A 19479-nucleotide genomic window follows, 5' to 3' on the forward strand; every position below is an offset into this window, starting at 1 on the left:
ATTTTTTGTCCTCTATCAAGCATAGACAAAAGCAGCAGCAGGCTTTTCTTCTTTTTAAGATACACAAGGGTTAAGAAAACAACCACCTTTTATTATTTTTCTGAAAACGTAGCTACATTTGCTTGTTGCTTTAAAGTATTTGTACAGGGAAAAAAATTCAAGCATGACTTTTCTTTCTCAGTTCTCTTCTTAAAACTGCAGGCTTCCTAATAGCATTACATTCTCTTAACATTTATAAACCAGTGCATTCAAATATTATTATTTAAGAATAACGGTTTGTTTATAAAAGTTTATATAAATTTGCTGTAACCTGGGAATGGGGACTGCTGTCATGCTATACTGCAGTGAGTACAAGGAAGGGAAGGAGTAATAGGATGCCCACTGCTTTTCTCTGTGCTTGCTAAAAGGTAAAAAAAAAAAAAAAATATGGCATGCAGAAAAGGAAAACAAAGTTAGTATTTTTTTTGTTTTGTTTTTTTTAAAGTAACATTAGCTGTACATTCAAAAGAAAGCTAGCAGGGCACTGAGCATGCTCTGCTAGTAATGTCATTCCTTCAAACATGGCTGCCTCCTGAGCTTACTCTTTGTAAACAAAATATCTGCACATGCTCGGGTGATGTCATGGGGTGTGATATCATTCTAAGATGGCTGCTTCCAGCACGGATTATAGGATCATGGTTAAAACGTGCTTTGTTTTGGTTTTAATGTACAGCCATGACATAATTTCGGGGCCCAGATAAAACAGCCACTATCTTGGATGTGCATCATTTTGTATCCCCAGGCACTTGCTGCCATCTTGAAAAATGTATTTCTGGTTCCAGTCTACATCATACACTAGAGGCAGAAAAGGGGAGTATCCAGATGGGACATCATTAAAAAGGGACAAAAGGGGAACGGTTTGGGCGAAATTAAGATAGATGTCAACAAAGGGACAGGTCTTGGACAGGAAGTGAATGCTGATTGGTTGATACAGGGTTAATGGGCAGGGATTAACCCAGAAGTGAATGTTGATTGGCTGAGCTGTGTATCACTCACCTGTCAAAATAAAATTTGAAAAGTGCTATACCCCTTATACTACTCCACTATCCCATTTTCCCTCTGTTGTGTTCCCTCTCCTAGCATTCTCTGACTTTCTTTCCTCCTCAATCACAAGTAAATGATTGATCACTTGGGGAGGGAGGCAACTTGCTTTTTGCTAGCAGTGTAATAAGGGACTGGCCTTCTCTGCAGGTTTGAGACTCTGGAACCAGAAATGAATAATTTGGCTTCCCGGATTGACAGTGTCAACCAAATCGCAGGCCAACTCCTAGATACTGACCAGAGGAACAAGGAGTACATATGGGCCATGCAAGAGAAGCTCAATGGCAGGTAAGAGACCATGGAGAGCCAAGAGAGGGTGAAGGGTGAAGGGCAGTACTAGGGGATATACCACAGAGAGACATCAGATGGGAGGAAAGGCATTAGAATACCAGGGGGGATATATCACATGGATGACATGGAAGCAGTGCATTGCCAGGAGATATGTCACAGAGCATTATATAGTGACAGCACAATGCCAGGGCACAGGTGCAGTGCCAGATAGTGTTCTACAGGGAGGCATATGTAGGCACATTAGCACCAGGTAAGAGACTTCAGAACCATGCAAGGGTACTACAGTATCAGATGATATACCACAGAGAAACAATTGGGGCAGGGCAACATCAGGGATGATAGCCATGTAGGAGCACCATAGTGCCAAGTTAGAGACTACAGAGCCACAGTGAGGCAGCATAATGCCAGGACCTGACACTGTATTACACAGTGCAGGTAAGCAACACAGGCTGAGGTTAGTGCCAGGAAAGGGAGTTCTGTGAGGTGGCATTAAGCAGTTCTTGACATGTGGTATGTCCTGTATGACATGTGGTATGTCTGCCACCTATAAGTCCCTGTTCTGGTTGCCTTATCCTTTACCCTTCCCCGGATGTTTTTGCAGGTGGGGCCAGTTCCAGCAGCTGGCAGATGAGAAGAAGGCAGCACTGAACTCGGCTCTGAACATCCAGAACTATCACCTGGAGTGTAATGAAACCAAGTGCTGGATGAAGGAGAAGACCAAAGTCATTGAGTCTACCCAGGGCCTGGGCAATGACCTGGCTGGTGTGATGGCCCTGCAGCGTAAGCTGGCTGGCATGGAGCGGGATCTGGAAGCTATCCAGGGCAAGATTCATGACCTAGAGAAGGAAGCAGAGAAGCTGGCGTCTGAGCATCCGGAGCAGTCTACTGTCATCTTGGGTCGGCTTGCAGAGATCAGTGGTATTTGGGATGAGTTGAAGGGTGCCATGAGGGCCCGTGAAGAATCACTGGGTGAGGCTAGCAAGCTACAGGGCTTTCTGCGGGATCTGGATGGCTTTCAGTCCTGGCTGTCTCGTACCCAGACAGCTGTTGCCTCAGAAGATGTCCCCGCCACCCTACCTGAGGCCGAGAAGCTGCTAAGACAGCATGAAGGTATCCGGAAAGAGATTGATCATTACAAAGAGGATTACCAGCGCATGAGGGCCATGGGTGAGGAGGTAACCCGGGGCCAGACAGATGCCCAGCATATGTTCCTGCAGCAGCGGCTTCAGGCCCTTGACACAGGCTGGCAGGAACTGGGCCAGATGTGGGAGAACAGATACACACTACTATCCCAGGCTTTCAGCTTTCAAGTGTTTCTGAGGGACAGCCGGCAGGTGGAAGGCTTCCTCAATAACCAGGTGAGTGTGGGGCTTGGGAAGTTGATGAGAGGATTGTTTGGCCTAAAAGAGACCTGTCTCATACTCAGGATGTGATCCCATATGCCATATAAAAAAGAACGCTGCCTTGTGCTCTGACTGAGATCCTGAACACTATGTAAAGTAAAGCTACCTTGTGCTCAGGCTGTGATCCTATGTACCATAAAGGAGACCTGCTTTGTGCTCTTACTGTGATTCTGTGTGCCATAAAAAGACCTACCTTGTGCTCAGGCTATGAGCCTATGTGCTAAATAAGAGACCTAGGCTGGCTTGATGGCTCATGTGGTAAGGGCTGTGCACTGACATTCGGAAGGTCCCCAGGCTGAATCTTCCATTCCCTGATCAGCGAGGGCTGGGGATGCTGCAGAGGCAGTATTCACAGACTCAGAAGTTGGCTGGAATAATGGACATTCCTTAAAAGTGACATCTACTTCTCCTTATTGCTTCTATAGTGCTACTTGATGTATGCAACACTGTACAAAAACATATAAGAGACAGTCCCTGCTCAGTAGAGGTTTTCAATCTAATCAAGACAAACATACATCGCAAAAGAGACTTTGGGAATTACATGTATTAATACAATGGTTAAAAATTAATGAGGCTGTGAAACAATGGGTTTTTAGATGGGATTTAAATAAGGGAAGAGAAGGATCATGATGCAGCAGCTTAAGAAGTCTATTTCAAGCAACCTAGTGCAACCAGTTAGAAAGCATGGAATCATGAATTGGCAGTAGAGGAGAAGGGCATAGATAGGAGTGACTTGCCTGATGAATGGAGTGAACGAAGAGGGGTATAGAGAGAGAAGAAAGGAATAGTACTGAGGAGCTGCAGAATGTAGGTGAGAAAAAGGAGTTTGAAATGTAGGTGGGAATGGATATGAAGTCAATGTGGGAGCACTGAGAGGAGAGGATCACCTTGCTAGTGGCTGAAAGGAATCCTTAAGTTTTGCTGGGAAATTTTTTTTAAGTATTGTGGAGAAGTAAACTATTGGGATATGTTATTTTGTGTGTTATTTTGTGTGTTTGTGCTTTTAATAGTCAGGCAGTTAATAAACAGAAGTTAGTGTGTTTATTTTTAAATAGTCAGTAAAGCAGCTAATAAGCAGAGTTACTGTGTTTCTTTTTCCCAACCCTCCCACCCCTAGCTCATCCTTTAATTTATAGGCAGGTGCCACTTTCACACAAAAAAAAAAAAAAATCAGCCTTTTAACTTCACTTCACAAATTCCCCACACCTTATTGAGAGTTTGATCATTCCCCTGTAGGCCACTACCAGACATATAGTGAATACACTAATACATTTAAAGGACACATTCCTACTCCCATAGCATCCTAAAACTTAACTAGGAACTGAACAAATTTGAGATGAAGGCAGCATTCCAGCAGCAAGAGGGGGGCTTCCCAGTCTTTTGCATCGAGTGTCACATGTATGATTTTTACCCGCTGGTGAGAAGTTGTACATGTGCATGCGATGCAAAGAGCTCCTGTCTCTCAGAGAATGAGTCCGATCTCTGGAGGCTACAGTGGCAGACCTGGAGGAGCTGAGGCAGACAGAGAGGTATATAGATGAGACCTTCAGGGACATAGTAGCCAAATCCCAACTTCAATCTGGCAGCCCTGGTGCTGCCATGGAGGAAGATGGTCTCATGGTCGGAGAGCATCAACCTGCTGCAGCAGGAAATGATCCTGTAGCAAGGACCTGCTCTCCAGGTGATGCATTGTCCTTTTGCACCAAGGATTTATTTATTTATTTATTTATTTATTTATAACTTTTCTATACCGAAGTTCAAATAACAGAGTTACTTATCACTACGGTTTACATTTCAACCATAAAATAGACAGTAACAAATAATTGTCTTACAATGAAACAAGGAGGAAATGAACTTGGATAACTTAAGCAAGGGGAAAAAAACAAAGTAACAAACTAGTAAGAACAGGATTATTGAGGTAGTGGGCCAACTGGGAAAGGGAGGATGAAGGGTGGGGGGGGGGGTGAGGGAAGGAGGTTACTGGAGCTTTATTGGAAGACAAATGCATGAATTAAAAGCCTAGGCGGTGAAATATATACTTAGGAAAAATATATTTAGGAGGAAAAGTTGGGGAAGGATGTAGTAGTAGAGTCCTATTCTAGCTCATACATTTCGGGTTTGGAAACAGGTGTTAGGTCTTTTGGGATTGGAGCGAGAAGCTTTATCCCTCATAGTACCTATTTACAGGAACTCCATTTTCTCTGGGCAAACTTTCTCTCCAACCTTCCAAATGTGGAGAGATAATGGTTTGAATAGCCTGCCTTCAGCTATGGGAGATGGGATATTTCAAACATTTACTTCCCTGAGTGAGAAGTTTGATTTACCTGCGCACACACATGCCAACTATTTACAGTTGCGGAAAGCACTATCAGACATAATTGATCTCACTGTTCCCTCAAGGCTGCTGAATGGTATGGAAAGCTTAAGTGACCCAGATGTGTCAGACAAGGGCATTATGGCTATCTATTGGGGTATCCTGATTGGCAAATTTGGGTCTGTGACTGTGTTGTTGTTAATTGACAAGTGGAATGCGGACCTTGGCACAAACTTAGATGCTAAAGTATGGAAACACATTTGGATTGCGGCACATCGTAACTCTCTGTGCATGAAGCGAAGTGAGTTGATGATTAGACTGCTACTACACAGAACCTATCACACTCCGATGATGTATGCTACACTGTTTCCAGATTCATCTAATGAGTCCTGGAGACACTGTGGTGAGCTGGGCACTCATATACACATGTGCACTGGCTTGTTCAGCAGGTAAGACAGATTCCTGATTCCCTGTAAATTCAGGACCTTGGGCAGTTACTACTTGCGGCTTTTTTGACTCTTGCGATTTATTGGAAATGTAATCCATGCCTAGATCATTGGAGAGCCCAGGTTCAAGACATACTGGATATTGAACGCTTTCGCTATGCCTTTAAAAACAAACAAAAGAAATATAATAATATATGGGGAATTTATCATCGATATTGTGGGACAGTCGTCAATTGAATGTTTGTCACAGTCTTAATATTTTCTTTTCTTGTTAAGCTATGTACTATGTTGTTTGTACATCTGTATTACTAAAATGTGGTTTTGTATGGTTGCTCTTCTTTCTTATCGGCATCTATACTTTGATAATTTTTATGATTCCGAACTAATGTCTATGTAGGTTTATGAGTGCATGTTGCTGTACTTTGTATGCCAAGAAAAAAAGTTAACAAATAAAGAGTTAAAAAAAAAAAAAAGAAATGGGATGAGAGAAATCTAATGCATAACCATTTCATATTACCTCCAGGACCTATAGATCTATAGTAGTTTGGTCCACCTCTAATGCAACAGAGATAGCCACCTACCTCTGATACTGGCAAGAAAGCCCCTAGGTACTCAACATATTGTTCCAGAGGAATTGAAGACTACTGCTCCATCCTTACTTCTTTTCTTTGGATGAGAGGACTGAAACCTAGAAAAGGCCTTATTTTGTTGTTCTGAAGTAGAATGTACCTATTGTCAGAAGCATACTCCTGCGACAGAACCTCAGCCCTGTCTACTGGGAATCTGAAGACCGTAGAGTCGCTCTGCGCCTTTGCCATCTTCTCCACTTCCACCCAAAGGAAAGTTTTGTCAAATGAGTGTCAGAGATAGAATCATTAGACCAGTTAGACATTCATAACAGTCACCTCGCCATTTCAGTAGATGCCTCACCCCTTGCTAAAGCACGGACCAAATCATATCCAGTGTCCAGCAAGTAAGCTGCTCTTGGCTCCAATGGTGGAGAGTCATTTCCTAGCTCTCCCTGGATATCCTGTGACAGACGGAGCCCAGACTTTGCCACAATACAGCAATAGGCTGCAATCTGAAGCACCATACTCATAGCTTCAAAGGCCTGCTTAAGGCCAGATTCTATTTTCCCCTCCTGCACACCTGTAAGAGCTGCTCTACCTTCCACCAGAATGGTGGCCCTCCTGGTCACTGAGCTCACTAAGGCATCAGCTCTGGAAAACGGAATCTCTCTTTCACCTGATGTTATGCTTGCCGCCCGTGGGAGGCCTGCAGCACAGCCCTCTCACCTTCCCAGACGGACCTCAGCGCTCACTTCTCCGTCGCTGGCGGCAGTCGGCCGCCAGCTTTGACCTCGGGCCTCTGCCAGTGTCCCTGGTCCTGCTGTGCTGCCCGGGACCTCTAGCCAGGATTCCTCCTCTGGACAGGCCTCTCCACTTGTTCCGTGGAGAGACCCCGCCGATCACACTGCACCCCCTCCTAGGCGCGCGCGCGCATCTTTGATCCTTTTGAAGGGCCTGTGGCGGGAACCTGGCCTCAGACCCAGATGCTGACGTCACCACTCTCAGCGTACTTAAGCTCAGGCAGCGGTCCTAAGTGTTGCCTTTGCAACAGGTCTCCTCGGTTCTCTGTTCATCGAGTGCTCGTTGCCTCTAGAGATTCATCTCAGCCTTGTGTTCCTGATTACTCATTGTTCCTGGTTCCTGTCTCGTCGTTCCTACCCTGCTCCTTGCTTCGGATTGACTTCACTGACTTTGCTTTGCCTGACTCTGCCTTGTGACTATCTCCAAGCCTGACTTCCGGTACGTCTGACCTCGTATGCCTTCTCCAAGCCTGACCTCTGCTATGTCTGACCATGCCTGCTTTCTCCAAACCTGACCACTGCTACGTCTGACTACGCCTGCCTTCTCCGCACCGTGACTATTGCTAGAATAACCTTGCTATAGACTCTCTCTTGTCCAGAGTTCCACGTTGCTTGCTACAGTCTCCTCTGGCTACCAGCTTCCACCCGAGTTTGACAGTGACTCCTCTGCCTCTATCTTCTGGATGTGGACTTACAACCCTTCGGCCTTCCTTTGCTCAAGCACCCTCAGTCTCTCCTTGTTCTTTGGTGCTTGGGTTCCAGTTCCGTCACCCGTCTTGGATAGACTTACGCCACCTGCTGGCTGCTGTCTCTGGGCTGAACCATCTACCTTCAATTGCCTATCTCGAGGCCTGCCTAACTCCTGCCGGCCCCGGCACCCAAAGGCTCAACCCGAGGGGAATGTGGGCTGGTATAGGTGAAGCTCCAGTGGTCTCTAACTTCAGCCCACTCCACCTGCTGACAGTGGGGACCCGTGGGTCCTTGCCTACGGGTTGCGTCAACCCCACCTCAGCCCAAGAATCCACCTCCAGCGCGACACCTGAGGATTTAAAAGATACAACTTGGCCAGAGAGCTACCCCATTTGAAATGAATTTTTGGATCTGCTCAATCTAATTCAATAATATTCTGAACCGCTTTGTGCAGAGGGAAGAAATGTCAAAACTTTCTCAGGCTAACTGTAATAGGATCCTTCTTGGAACATGAGTTCCCTCTTCTTACCCCTGCAATCTGCAAGGTGTGCAAGGGCTGTGAAAGTAAGGATGTAAATTCATCCCTATGAAAGGGATGCAGCATGGAAGCAAGGTTCTCGCCATCCAGGGGAACACTCCCCCCCCCAACCTTGTCTAAATCTGCATCACTGTTTCCTCAAGGAAATCCTTAACCTGTCCCAAGAGCCATGCAGGGAGGAGGCTCATTACCTGTCTCCCTCTATTTTACTCCTAGTGGCAGAGCCTGAGGGTGCTAGAAGAGCTGGGACAGGGTCCACAGGAAGATTAGGCATAGGGGGCACAAGCGGGGCAGAGACAGGCCCTGGAGAAGCACATTGTTCCCTGCAAAAAACCTTCCTGTTTTTTAAAATTTCCTAGGAGTTAAGTGCCCAAGGAAACGCTGAGATGTTCAGTACAATATAGAAAAGGACCCTATATCAATCGGAGTTCCCATCCTAAGCCCTGCTGCATAGTCAGAAGTGTTCTCAGGGCTGGGAGAGACCTGACTTCCATCTTTGTGCCTCGCAGCTGCGAAATGGGGCAGACAGGGAATCCTCCTGTCTGCAGCATTGCTCCCCCCCCCCCCCCCCAGAAAAAACAGACCCTCCCGTCACCACAAAATCATCATGAACCAGGTCCCTTAGGGTCAGAGAATACTTGCAGACAGTCGCCTTAGTCATCTCAGCCTGTAGCTTCCACCTGAAACATGTGGAGCTCAGTGCGGTCTCTCTCCTGCGCTCTGCCCCTAGTGCCATCTTGACTGCTTCATGGCGCTCACAAAGTATGGCCGCAGAAGTGAGGAAGGCTGAAAATATCCCCCTTTTACGCTGGCAGGATAAAACCAAGTTATTCCCCCACAGTGAATTAATTTATCTCACACCTGCGGTCCCTTCTGCTGAGCAGGCCTGGAGCCTCATTCTAGCTGGTCTTTTTTTTTTTTTTTTTTACTTTACCAAAACAAACAGCCCAAAATTTTAAAGACATAGAGTCCAAAAAGTTCCTAGGGGATAGGCGAAGTGGGGTTTGGAAGGGGGGTGGGGGGGAAGGGGCAATTAGAGAAGGAGGAAAGAATCACAAATTTTCCAATCTCCCTGGAATCCCCTTGACCCTCACCAGCTCTACAAACAGAGGGAACTCATGTGAGCACCTCTGGAACTGCCAATACCTTGCTTCTTTCGTCTTTTCCTCCGTCCTTAAGCTGAAATAGGGGTTCATGTTCAACTGAGGGAGGAATAACTCACCTCAGGAGCCAGTCACACTGAGCCCACAGTATGGGATGCTTGTCAGTATTCTCTGTCCCCATCTGATGGAGACAGAGAATACTGGAGGGCTGATGTCAGTACAAAGTATATAAGAATGACATCAACTAGCCTGTCAATCTCTGTCTCCATCTGCTGGTTGGCATGCATAACCCACTTATCTGGCCTGGTCTGACTGGATGAAGAGGAAACCCTTTTAACTGGTGTAAATTGTTTGAAAATTGCCTTGATAAGGGCAATTTTCAAAACTATGCATTTTGATGTAAATTCCATAGGTACTTTTACCCACGGACTTTGCACTAATTCTCAAAGGAAAAGTATGCATTTACTTTCCTTTTGATGACTGCCCAGGAAAAAGTACCCATAGAAATTTGCACCTGCTTTTTCTGCTAGACTTTTCCCAACCAAAACAATCTGTGCAGTTTTAAAAATGCAAAACTGTGCATGCTGTTGTCTCCCAGGCCTAATCCTGCCTGGGAATGCCTCCAGCAAAAAGCAGGTAAAAGTTACACATGTACCACACACACTTTTACCCACATATAGGGTGGGCAGTTTTCAAGCAGCCTATTTAACCTGAGTAAATGGCTTTTGACAATTGCCCTTCTTCTGATTATCTAGATAAGAGAAATTCTTGATTTATTTGCCTTGAAAATAAATTGTTTGGCTGTTCATTACAGCCCATAAAAACTGCTTTTGGTTGCTCAGCATTGGGTGGCAGAACAAGCCCCAGGCCTCATAGGGCTTTCTGAATGTACATGCTTTTCCATAGACGTTGCTTGCTCAATGTGTTAATCAGTGGCGTAGCCACGGGTGGGCCTGGGTGGGCAGGTGCCCACCCAACTTAGACCCAGGCCCACCCAACTGGCACCGGAACTGCAAGGCTGTCGCGGGATCCCATCCCCGCGACAGCGAACAAGAGAACCCACGCCTCACACGCCATCACAGCACACATGGGGAAGCGCTGCTGCGGCCGTATGGCCAACCGGTCTTCCTGTTCGGGGGGAGCGCCGCGCGCAGCTTCCGCTTCCTCCCCCCAATGCAGGAAGATCAGCTGCCTCTCCTGCTGCCACCCGTTCTCCTGCTATCTTCGGAACAAACGGCCCGCCAAATTTCCTGTTTGGGGGAGCGGAAGCGCAGCGCACAACGTCCGCTTCCTCCCCCCCCCCCCCAAGCAGGAAGATCGGCGGGCAGTACGGCCCGACGCCCGAAGATAGCAGGAGGCCAGTGGCAGCAGCAGAGGCAGCTGATCTTCCTGCTCTGGGGGAGAAAGCGGAAGCTGTGCGCGGCGCTTCCGCTCCCCCAAACAGGAAGTTCGGCGGGCCGTTTGGTCCGAAGATAGCAGGAGAACGGGTGGCAGCAGGAGAGGCAGCTGATCTTCCTGCTCTGGGGGAGAAAGCGGAAGCTGTGCACGTGCTTGAATGCGTATGTGTGGATGAGAATGGGAGTGTGTGTGGGTGAAAACTGGAGCCTGGGTGTGTATGTGGGTGAGAATGGAAGCTTGAATATGTGGGTGAATGGGAGCTCGAATGTGTGTATGTGTGGTTGAGAATGGGAGCCTGGGTTTGTGGGTGGGTGAGAATGGGAGCTTGAATGTGTGTATATATGGGTGAGAATGAGAGCCTGGGTTTGTGTGGGTGGGTGAGAATGGAAGCTTGAATATGTGTATGTGTGGGTGAGAATAGTACCTTAAATGTGTATATGTATGGATGAGAATGGGAGCTTGAATATGTGTGGGTGAGACTGGGAGCATGGGTTTGTGGGTGAGAATGGGAGTCTGGGTTTATGTGTGTGGGTGAGAATGGGTGCCTGGATGTGCGTCTGTGTGTGCATAAGAATATAAGCCTGGGGAGGGGTGAGAAAGTGAGAACTTGAATGTGAGCTTGTGGTGGGGGGGAGAGCATATGAGAGTGACAGCTTGAGTGTGTAAGAGGGAGTCTGTGAGAGAAAGCGTGTATGTGTGTGTGTGTGTGTGGAAGGGAAGAAGACAGTAATAGAAGAAAGACACTGAAAAGGAATTAGGAAATGAGCTATAAGGGAAAAAAATGGGAAAAAGAGACCAGGACCAACTGATTAGAAAAATACAAAGATCAGACAACAAAGGTAAAAATATATATCTATATTTTGAGATGTTAGCAATTTAAATATAAGCAACACAACCGCTCTCTCAAAATTTATGGACAGGTAGGAGCCGTGTATAAAATCGTAATAATAAGAAGGCTAAAGTACCACAAATCACCGTGAATTATGTTTGTATCATTAAGTAAACCTCATACTTAGGCGTAGATGTGAATGCTATGCTGCATAATTTGGCATTATTTATCAGTAAAAAAACAACTAGTAGACCTGCATGCCTACAGCCCACCCATGTTAACCTTGTGCCCACCCAAAAAATCAATTCTGGCTACGCCACTGGTGTTAATCCATTTCCTTTGTCTCTGTTCTGCACAGGGATACATTCTATCCCACACTGAAATGCCCAGCACACTGCAGGCTGCTGAGGCCAGCATTAAAAAGCATGAGGATTTTGTGACCACAATGGATGCCAGTGAGGAGAAGACAAAGGGGCTTCTGGATTTGGGCCAGAAGCTGATCCTGGAGGACTGCATCCATGGAGACAAAATCCAGGAGAAAGTGGACTCCATCAGTGAGAGGTAGGGTCAGAGGAAGCAGGGTTGGGGTTCTAGTTCCATGCTGAATGGCTTAGGTTCACACATGCTGCGCATAGTGGGGGCAATTTTCAGTTGCGCCTTGCAGATCTGTTGGATTTTCAAAAGCATTTTCATGCTCAAAAATAGGTTTTACATAAGTAAATACACTTTACCCATGTAAATTGGCTTTTGAAAATTGCTATTATATACCAATAAAATGTCCATACAATGTACTCTCTACCTAGTTTGATTGCAGCTAGGTAAAGAGTGCATCAAGCTAGGTAGAGAGTACATTGTACAAATCAACTCCTCTTTTACCTTTCATCACTCCAAATGACAGAAAACCTTCACTGATGTCAACTTTGCTGATGTACCTCTGACTATGTATGTAAAACTGCCCCCCCCCCCCCCCCCCCAAGCCTACCCTACCCCGAGTTATAAGCGCCCCCTCTTACAGTGGTATAAATACTGAACTTACATATTGGTCCCTATAGAGGTTCTCTCGTTCTCTTTCCCTCCCCCTTTTCGGTCAGTAAGGCACCTGCGGTGGATTAATCAGTGTGCAAAGTAAAAAATAGCGCAGGTGCGATAAATGTATTGAGCATTGCTGAAATTACCTATTTGATGCGGGAGCAGGGAAATTATCCTAACCATGCCCCTTTGGTTAAATATGATGTTGTTTTGAATTTTTGTATGGACTATACACATCATATACATACAGTTTGATTTTTGAGCCTTTTTTATCGCAGGCACCTTTTCTACTACATTATAGCAGTTTGATGAATCTAGGCCACAGTCTCTTACCACTTTGGAAGCACTCCTTATTTATACTGAAACAAGCCGTTAAGCCCATTAAAACGGGCTACATCCCTCTGTCTCTCACCTCCCCCTCATTCTCTCTCCCCTCCCTCACCCACTCCTCCCTCTCCTCTCACTCAGTCCCTCCCTCCCACTCAGTCTCACTCACTCCCTCTCTCTCCCTCCCTCTCTCTCGCTCAGTCCCACTCACTCCCTCTCACTCAGTCCCACCTCTCCCTCCCACCCCTCCCTCCCTCTCACTCAGACCCCCCTCTCACTCAGTACCCCCTCTCACTCTCACTCAGTCCCACTCCCTCCCTCCCTCTCAGTCCCACTCCCTCCCTCCCTCTCACTCAGTCCCCCCTCTCCCTCTCACTCAGTCCCACTCAGTCCCTCCCACTCAGTCCCACTCCCTCCCTCTCACTCAGTCCCACTCCCTCAGTCCCCCCTCTCCCTCTCACTCAGTCCCCCCTCTCCCTCTCACTCAGTCCCACTCACTCCCTCCCTCTTTCCCTCAGTCCCACTCACTCCCTCTCCCTCAGTCCCCCCCTCACTCACTCCCTCCCACCCATTCTCTCTCTCCGTCCCTCCCACTCAGTCCCTCCCTCGCTACTGGCCGCTACCGCTACCGCCGCCCGCTGCCGCCACCGCCGCCTGCTACGCCGCCGCCCGCTACCGCCACCGCCGCCCGCTACCGCTACCGCCACCGCCGCCGCCCGCTGCCGCTACCGCCGCCGCCATTTTTTTTTTTTTTTTTTTTACGCTGGCTCAGACCGACGTGCTGGCCCGCACATGCGCGGTAGAGCTGCTCTCTACTGCGCATTTGCGGGCCGTCAGTCAGAGCCCATTTATAAGGTAGATTGCTTCTTCCCCCACTTACTCAATATTCTTGCACTATGTAGATTGAATTTAGTTCAGTCCTCTTTTAGCCCCTAATGTAATGCTAAATCTTCCCACAGAAAATGGTTAGAATGTATACAATCCACATGATTTAATCAGAACTTAGTTCCAGATTTAATATATTCTAAGAAATCCTTTAGACATTCTTTAACTCTTCAGACAGCTCCAGAAAGGTACTTTACTTTCTTTTCCTGATTCTGTTAACTACTTAGGCAGTGCCTGGTGGGCGCTTCTCACTCCCTCATGGAAGACTTCCCTCAATAGAAACCTTTATATTATATCTTCCTTGTTTCTCCTGGCAGTGCACTTTACTGGGATCCCTTGCTCTAGATGGAATTTATAACACGTTCTGTATCTTCTGAATGAAAGACTTCCCTCTTTCCAAGGTTTGTTATACTGACTCCCAGGTACCATGGGTTATCAGCTCCAAGTGGACAAAAATATTAGTTGAAACAAAAAGGAGAAAAAACAAACAGGAAGCAGGAAGGGTAGAATAAAACTTCTGTGTCTCCAGAAGAGGAGATAGTTCAAAAAGAGAGTTTCCTCAGCATCGGGTCACCAGACAGCCTTTATCCTCTGGAGGAGAGACAAAAGTCTGCCAGAATCTTTGTTAACACATAATCTAACCTTACACAGCGCACGCCCCAATCCACCGAGAAAGAGTATCAAGGCTCTCACAGGAAATTCTCAAAAATTGACTTAAAAGAGTCTAAAAACAAGCTTAAAGGCTGGATCGAGGAGTCAGTGGAGGATGGCTCTAAATGGGAAAACTTCCTTACTCATTTCTCAAAAATTAGGGAAAATAAAGCAGGAGACAGAGAGCAACCTGCCTCCTTGAAACAGAAACTAAAACTCCACAAGGAAAGCAGGTGTGTCAGGATGATAAACAGCTAGGACACAGCATCTGGGAGAAAAACCCAAACCTCTCTTACTCCTCCTTTAGTAAGGAGAAACCAAAGGTCCCTCACTCCTGTAAATGGCTTTTGGGAATTGATACAAAATAGTATGCTATATTTACACATGCAACTCATTTGAAAACTCACCTTTTTGAAACCATGGACCCGCAAGTTCATTTTAAAAGAGAAACTCCCTATAGTTTCTCTTAAATTCAGCAGTTTGCGCACTGCAGGTATAAATGTACCCGTGGATTTGCGCCTGCAATGCAGCAGGTGCAAAATATATGCCAGAAAAGTACCATATGTGTGATGATTTTAAAATAAAATCACTGTGCATACTTTTCCTCACCCAATCTAATGCCACCCTCTTTTCCTTGAGGGAAACGTATGCAGGCTGTGAAACAGTGCATGAACCTGTATTGAGGTGGGTGGGGCATTTTTTTGGGGGGGGGGGGGTAAATAAAATTTATTATTGGAGAAACATTTTCCCGTCGATAGCAGGAATGAATTAGCCATGCTGTCCTGGGATCTGTCAATCAGGTCCGGGAGGCGGAGCTTGACAAAGCAGAGGTTAGCTTTTTTGTCCCTCTGCGGCTGCGCGTGGGTTCCCGCGCAGGAAGTACAGATTCTCCTCAGTCTGTTCTTTCCGCGCGCGGGATCGCACGCGGAGCTATTCTCTCCTCATGTCGAAATCGGGCTTCAAACGCTGCTGCTGTGGAAAGGTGATGTCGGTCACGGACAATCATGACCGATGTTACCGCTGCCTCGGAGGCAGTCATGATGTTCCGAATTGTCAATTTTGTGCGAAAATGTCTCCGAGGGCAAAGAGACAAAGGGCCTATCGGCTCCAAGAGCTTTTGAGTACCTCGGAACCCTCAGATGTCCACTCATCACCGGGACCGGTGAAGAAACTAAAATATTCGACCCCACGATCAACAGTGTCGGATCCGACTAAACAGGTACAAGGGAAACAGGGCGCTGTAACTCCCGAACTTCTATCCCCTTCGAGCCGAGACCCATTAAAAGATAAAAAAAAAAAAAAAATGGCGCCGGAAGTCTTAGGCCGTGACAAGGCGCAGACTAAAATATCTAAGTCACATAGACCGGGGAAACCACGGCGCCATGACACACTGCGCCATGCGCCGCAGACATCTTCTATGGCGCAAAGGTCTTCCCACACGGCGCCGAAGGAACAATCACCGGCGCGGGAAAGGACCAAAAAGCCAACGGCGCCGAGTACGGCGCGGAAGCATCTGACGCCGGATATGAAGCAAAAGCCAGCGACGCCGAGTACGGCGCAGGACCCGTCGGCGCGGCAGCCATCGGCGCCGAGTACGGGACGGCAGCCATCGGCGCCGAGTACGGCGCGCCAGCCATCGGCGCCGAGTACGGAGTGGCAGCCATTGGCGCAGAGTACGGAGCGACAGCCATCGGCGCCGAGAACGGCGCGGGATCCATCGCCACCGAATACTGCGCTTCAATCAGTGGCGCCTCCTACGACACTGGGACCGTCTTTGGTGCAGGAGCCGTCGTCAAAGGAGCAGTCGAAACCTTCGGCGCCGAAGAGAACGCAAAGACACCAAAGTTCCAAAGAGAAACAAAAACCAGCAAAAATACCATCTCAAAAGGTATCAATGGAACAGTCTAGGGGGCGCTCAACCATAAAGTCATCTGAGACGTCTAATAGACATACCTCAAGATCAAAATTCACATCCCCAAAGGGAGCTTTCGTCTCTGAACAGACGGAAAGAAGACCAGAGTTATACTCTTTGTCAGGCAAAGAACAACTCAGGGAACAATCTCACAAACGAAAACATAGTTCCTCATCAAGAGACTCCAGAGATAGACGGTCATCTTGCTCTCATCATGAGTCGCGGAAGTCACACCAGTCAAAAACAAAACACCACGTACATGGGCAGAAGTCTCATCATAGACACCATGACGGGACAAATGGTAGCCCAGACACTTCCAGATCGTCCTGGAGATCCCAATCACGAGATACACAATCTCCAATTTATGTGACATCTTCCCAAGCACCTTCCCCGTCAAACCTTCGGACGTAGGATCACATTGGGCCGAACCAGCTAAGAAACAACGAAAACCAGATTTGCCACAAGCTTCTAAAGATGCCTTTTGGCAATTATCGCAATCCTTGGCTGGCTTCTATAGCACGTTGGAATCATCCTTTGCGTTAGGGAAAGCACCCTCTGATACTGACGCACAGCCAAAGTTGCCTCCTCCGAAGACCGTAACAGAAGACGCACCATCCTCGCCTGAGGGGATAACCCCACAACTCTCCCCAACACGTTCCACCGTGCCGGAACCATACGACTCCATCACTGATTCACCCAATTCGTCAACGGGATTTCCCTCCGACGTACCAGAAGGACAACAAGAGCCTTATTCGCCACCTGAAGACCTATCTTACCCTCGCTTTTTGGAGAAAATGGGTAATATACTCCAATTACAATTCCAAAAGGAACCGGACCCCAGGGCTGAAACCCTAGGGTTATTAAAAATATTCGACGTGCCTGGGGAACCCACCTCGCTTCCTCCACATGATCTCCTACATCGGCTTTTACTTAAATCATGGGAGACTCCACAGTCAATACAACCAGTGTCACGGAAATCGGACATAAAATTCCGCATCAAAAAGGAAACCCCGTATGCGCTTCCACAATTGCAACACGAATCTGTCATAGTGGAATCCGCAATGCAAAGATTTAAAAAATCAAAACTTCATGCCACCTACCCCCCCAATAAGGATCACAAACTCCTAGATGAGATGGGTAGAAAAATTTATCAGAACGCCATGCTGACGACACGTATTATGCACCATCAATTTTATATGGTGCAGTATATGTACGAGTGCATCCAAGCCACAAAAGGCTTACTAGCCACAACACGTGAACAAATGCCCCAGACACTACATGATATGGAGGAATGCTCTAGGCACCTCCTCCGTTCCGTATACGAGGGCATGGAAACATCATCGAGAGCTTCAGCGACTGCAATAGCAGCACGTAGGACGGCGTGGCTTCGTTCAAGCTCTATAAGAGACGACGTCCATGAAAAACTAGCCAATCTCCCTTGCACCGGAGAGCATCTATTCGGTACTAAACTACAGGAAGCGGTGGGGAAGCTGAAGGAAGAAGCGTTGGCAGTACAGTCGTTACAGTTCCATCCGACGTACCAAACCTCAAGGCGCTTCTACCAGTACCCTCGTAGATCCTCCTATGGACGAAGATCATATAGGTCGTACCAGGGATATCGCCCTCAAACCTATCCTAATTATCAAAGGCAACAAACACAACATCAACAGCCTCAACTACCACGTAGAGGCAAACCACGGGCACAACGTCAGCAAAGCCAACAACAGCCTGTGGCCGCCAAGCCGGCACAGTCTTTTTGAACCTAATGCCACTACCACAACCGTCACTACCGCCAGGGAGGATCCAATCTTGTTTACAAATGTGGGACCACATAACATCGGATCAATGGGTTCTGGACATTGTAAGCCAGGGGTATCGTTTACACTTCCGAACGAAACCAACCCTACCCCAATTCGCGTCTACGGGAAATACGAGGACTCATCCACAACTCCAACAGGAAATAACCAATCTTTGCCAATCAAGCGCCATTGCGCTCCTCTCCAGGATCCACCACAATCGGGGTTTTTATTCACCCTATTTCCTGATTCCCAAGAAGTCGGGGGGCCTGCGACCCATCTTAGATCTCAGAGAGCTCAACAAATTTCTAGTAAAGGAGAAATTCAAGATGGTGTCGCTGAAATCAATCCTTCCCCTATTACAACCCAGCGATTGGATGTGTTCCATCGACCTGAAAGATGCTTACACTCACATTTCAATTCACCCCTCTTCTTGGCGGTACCTATGTTTTCGTTACAAGCAGAAACATTACCAATACAGGGTACTCCCCTTTGGACTGTCAGCGGCACCCAGAGTGTTCACCAAATGTATGGTAGTGGTGGTGGCACATCTCCGAAAACAGGGGATGACGATATTCCCATATCTAGACGATTGGTTAGTAGTGGCTCACACCAAGGAACTCCTACTATCCCATCTACAACAGATCCTTCAATGCCTGCAGCAATTAGGACTAGTAGTCAATTTTCAGAAATCTCAGCTCCAACCGACGCAACAACTCCAATTTATAGGAGCATACCTGGACACTATACAAGCCAGGGCATATCTGCCGCACGACAGAGAACTTCAGTTACGACAGCTCTTACAGAGTTTACAGACGAAACAGGTAACAGCGGCACGCCGGGTGCTAGTAGTCCTCGGCCACATGGCAGCCGCCAATTTCTTAGTTCCCAATACCAGATTACACATAAGAAGATTACAGTGGGGACTCAAACGACAGTGGAAACAACACTCGCAACCTCTCTCGCAACTGATCAACCTTACCAAGGATATGAAAAGAGACATCTCTTGGTGGCTCCTACCGTCAACATTAGTGAAAGGAGCTCTATTCCAACCACTCATTCACAACGCAGTCCTAACAACAGATGCTTCCCGGAAAGGATGGGGGGCTCATCTGGAGGTCTACGAAACGCAGGGCCTGTGGACGTTACCAGAACAAACTCTACAGATCAACCTGCTAGAACTTCGAGCTATTCGCCTAGCCTTACATGCATTCCAGACATTCTTGCGAGGTCGCCGAATCATGGTGTATACGGACAATCAAGTGGCGATGTTCTACATCAACAAGCAGGGAGGCTCGGGGTCCTGGACACTATGCAAGGAAACATTGCAGATTTTCCAGCTAGCACATCAACAGAGCATGCATCTACAAGCAACGTATCTACCCGGTATAGTAAATACAAGGGCGGACAGATTAAGT

At 47.2% G+C, this 19479-nt stretch overlaps 1 protein-coding gene across 2 annotated transcripts in view; it reads left to right on the forward strand.

Moving 5' to 3' along the window:
- SPTBN2 (spectrin beta, non-erythrocytic 2) overlaps positions 1-19479 on the forward strand; it is a 411931-nt gene that overhangs the window by 256372 nt on the left and 136080 nt on the right. For both annotated transcript variants that reach the window (XM_029611250.1, XM_029611248.1), the window contains exons 14-16: positions 1231-1368; positions 1973-2729; positions 11820-12022. In XM_029611250.1, the coding sequence (XP_029467110.1) occupies positions 1231-1368; positions 1973-2729; positions 11820-12022 (1098 nt within the window). The remainder of the gene's footprint in view (positions 1-1230; positions 1369-1972; positions 2730-11819; positions 12023-19479) is intronic.

Source organism: Rhinatrema bivittatum, chromosome 8 (assembly GCF_901001135.1).
Source record: "Rhinatrema bivittatum chromosome 8, aRhiBiv1.1, whole genome shotgun sequence".
Classification (NCBI taxonomy): domain Eukaryota; kingdom Metazoa; phylum Chordata; class Amphibia; order Gymnophiona; family Rhinatrematidae; genus Rhinatrema; species Rhinatrema bivittatum.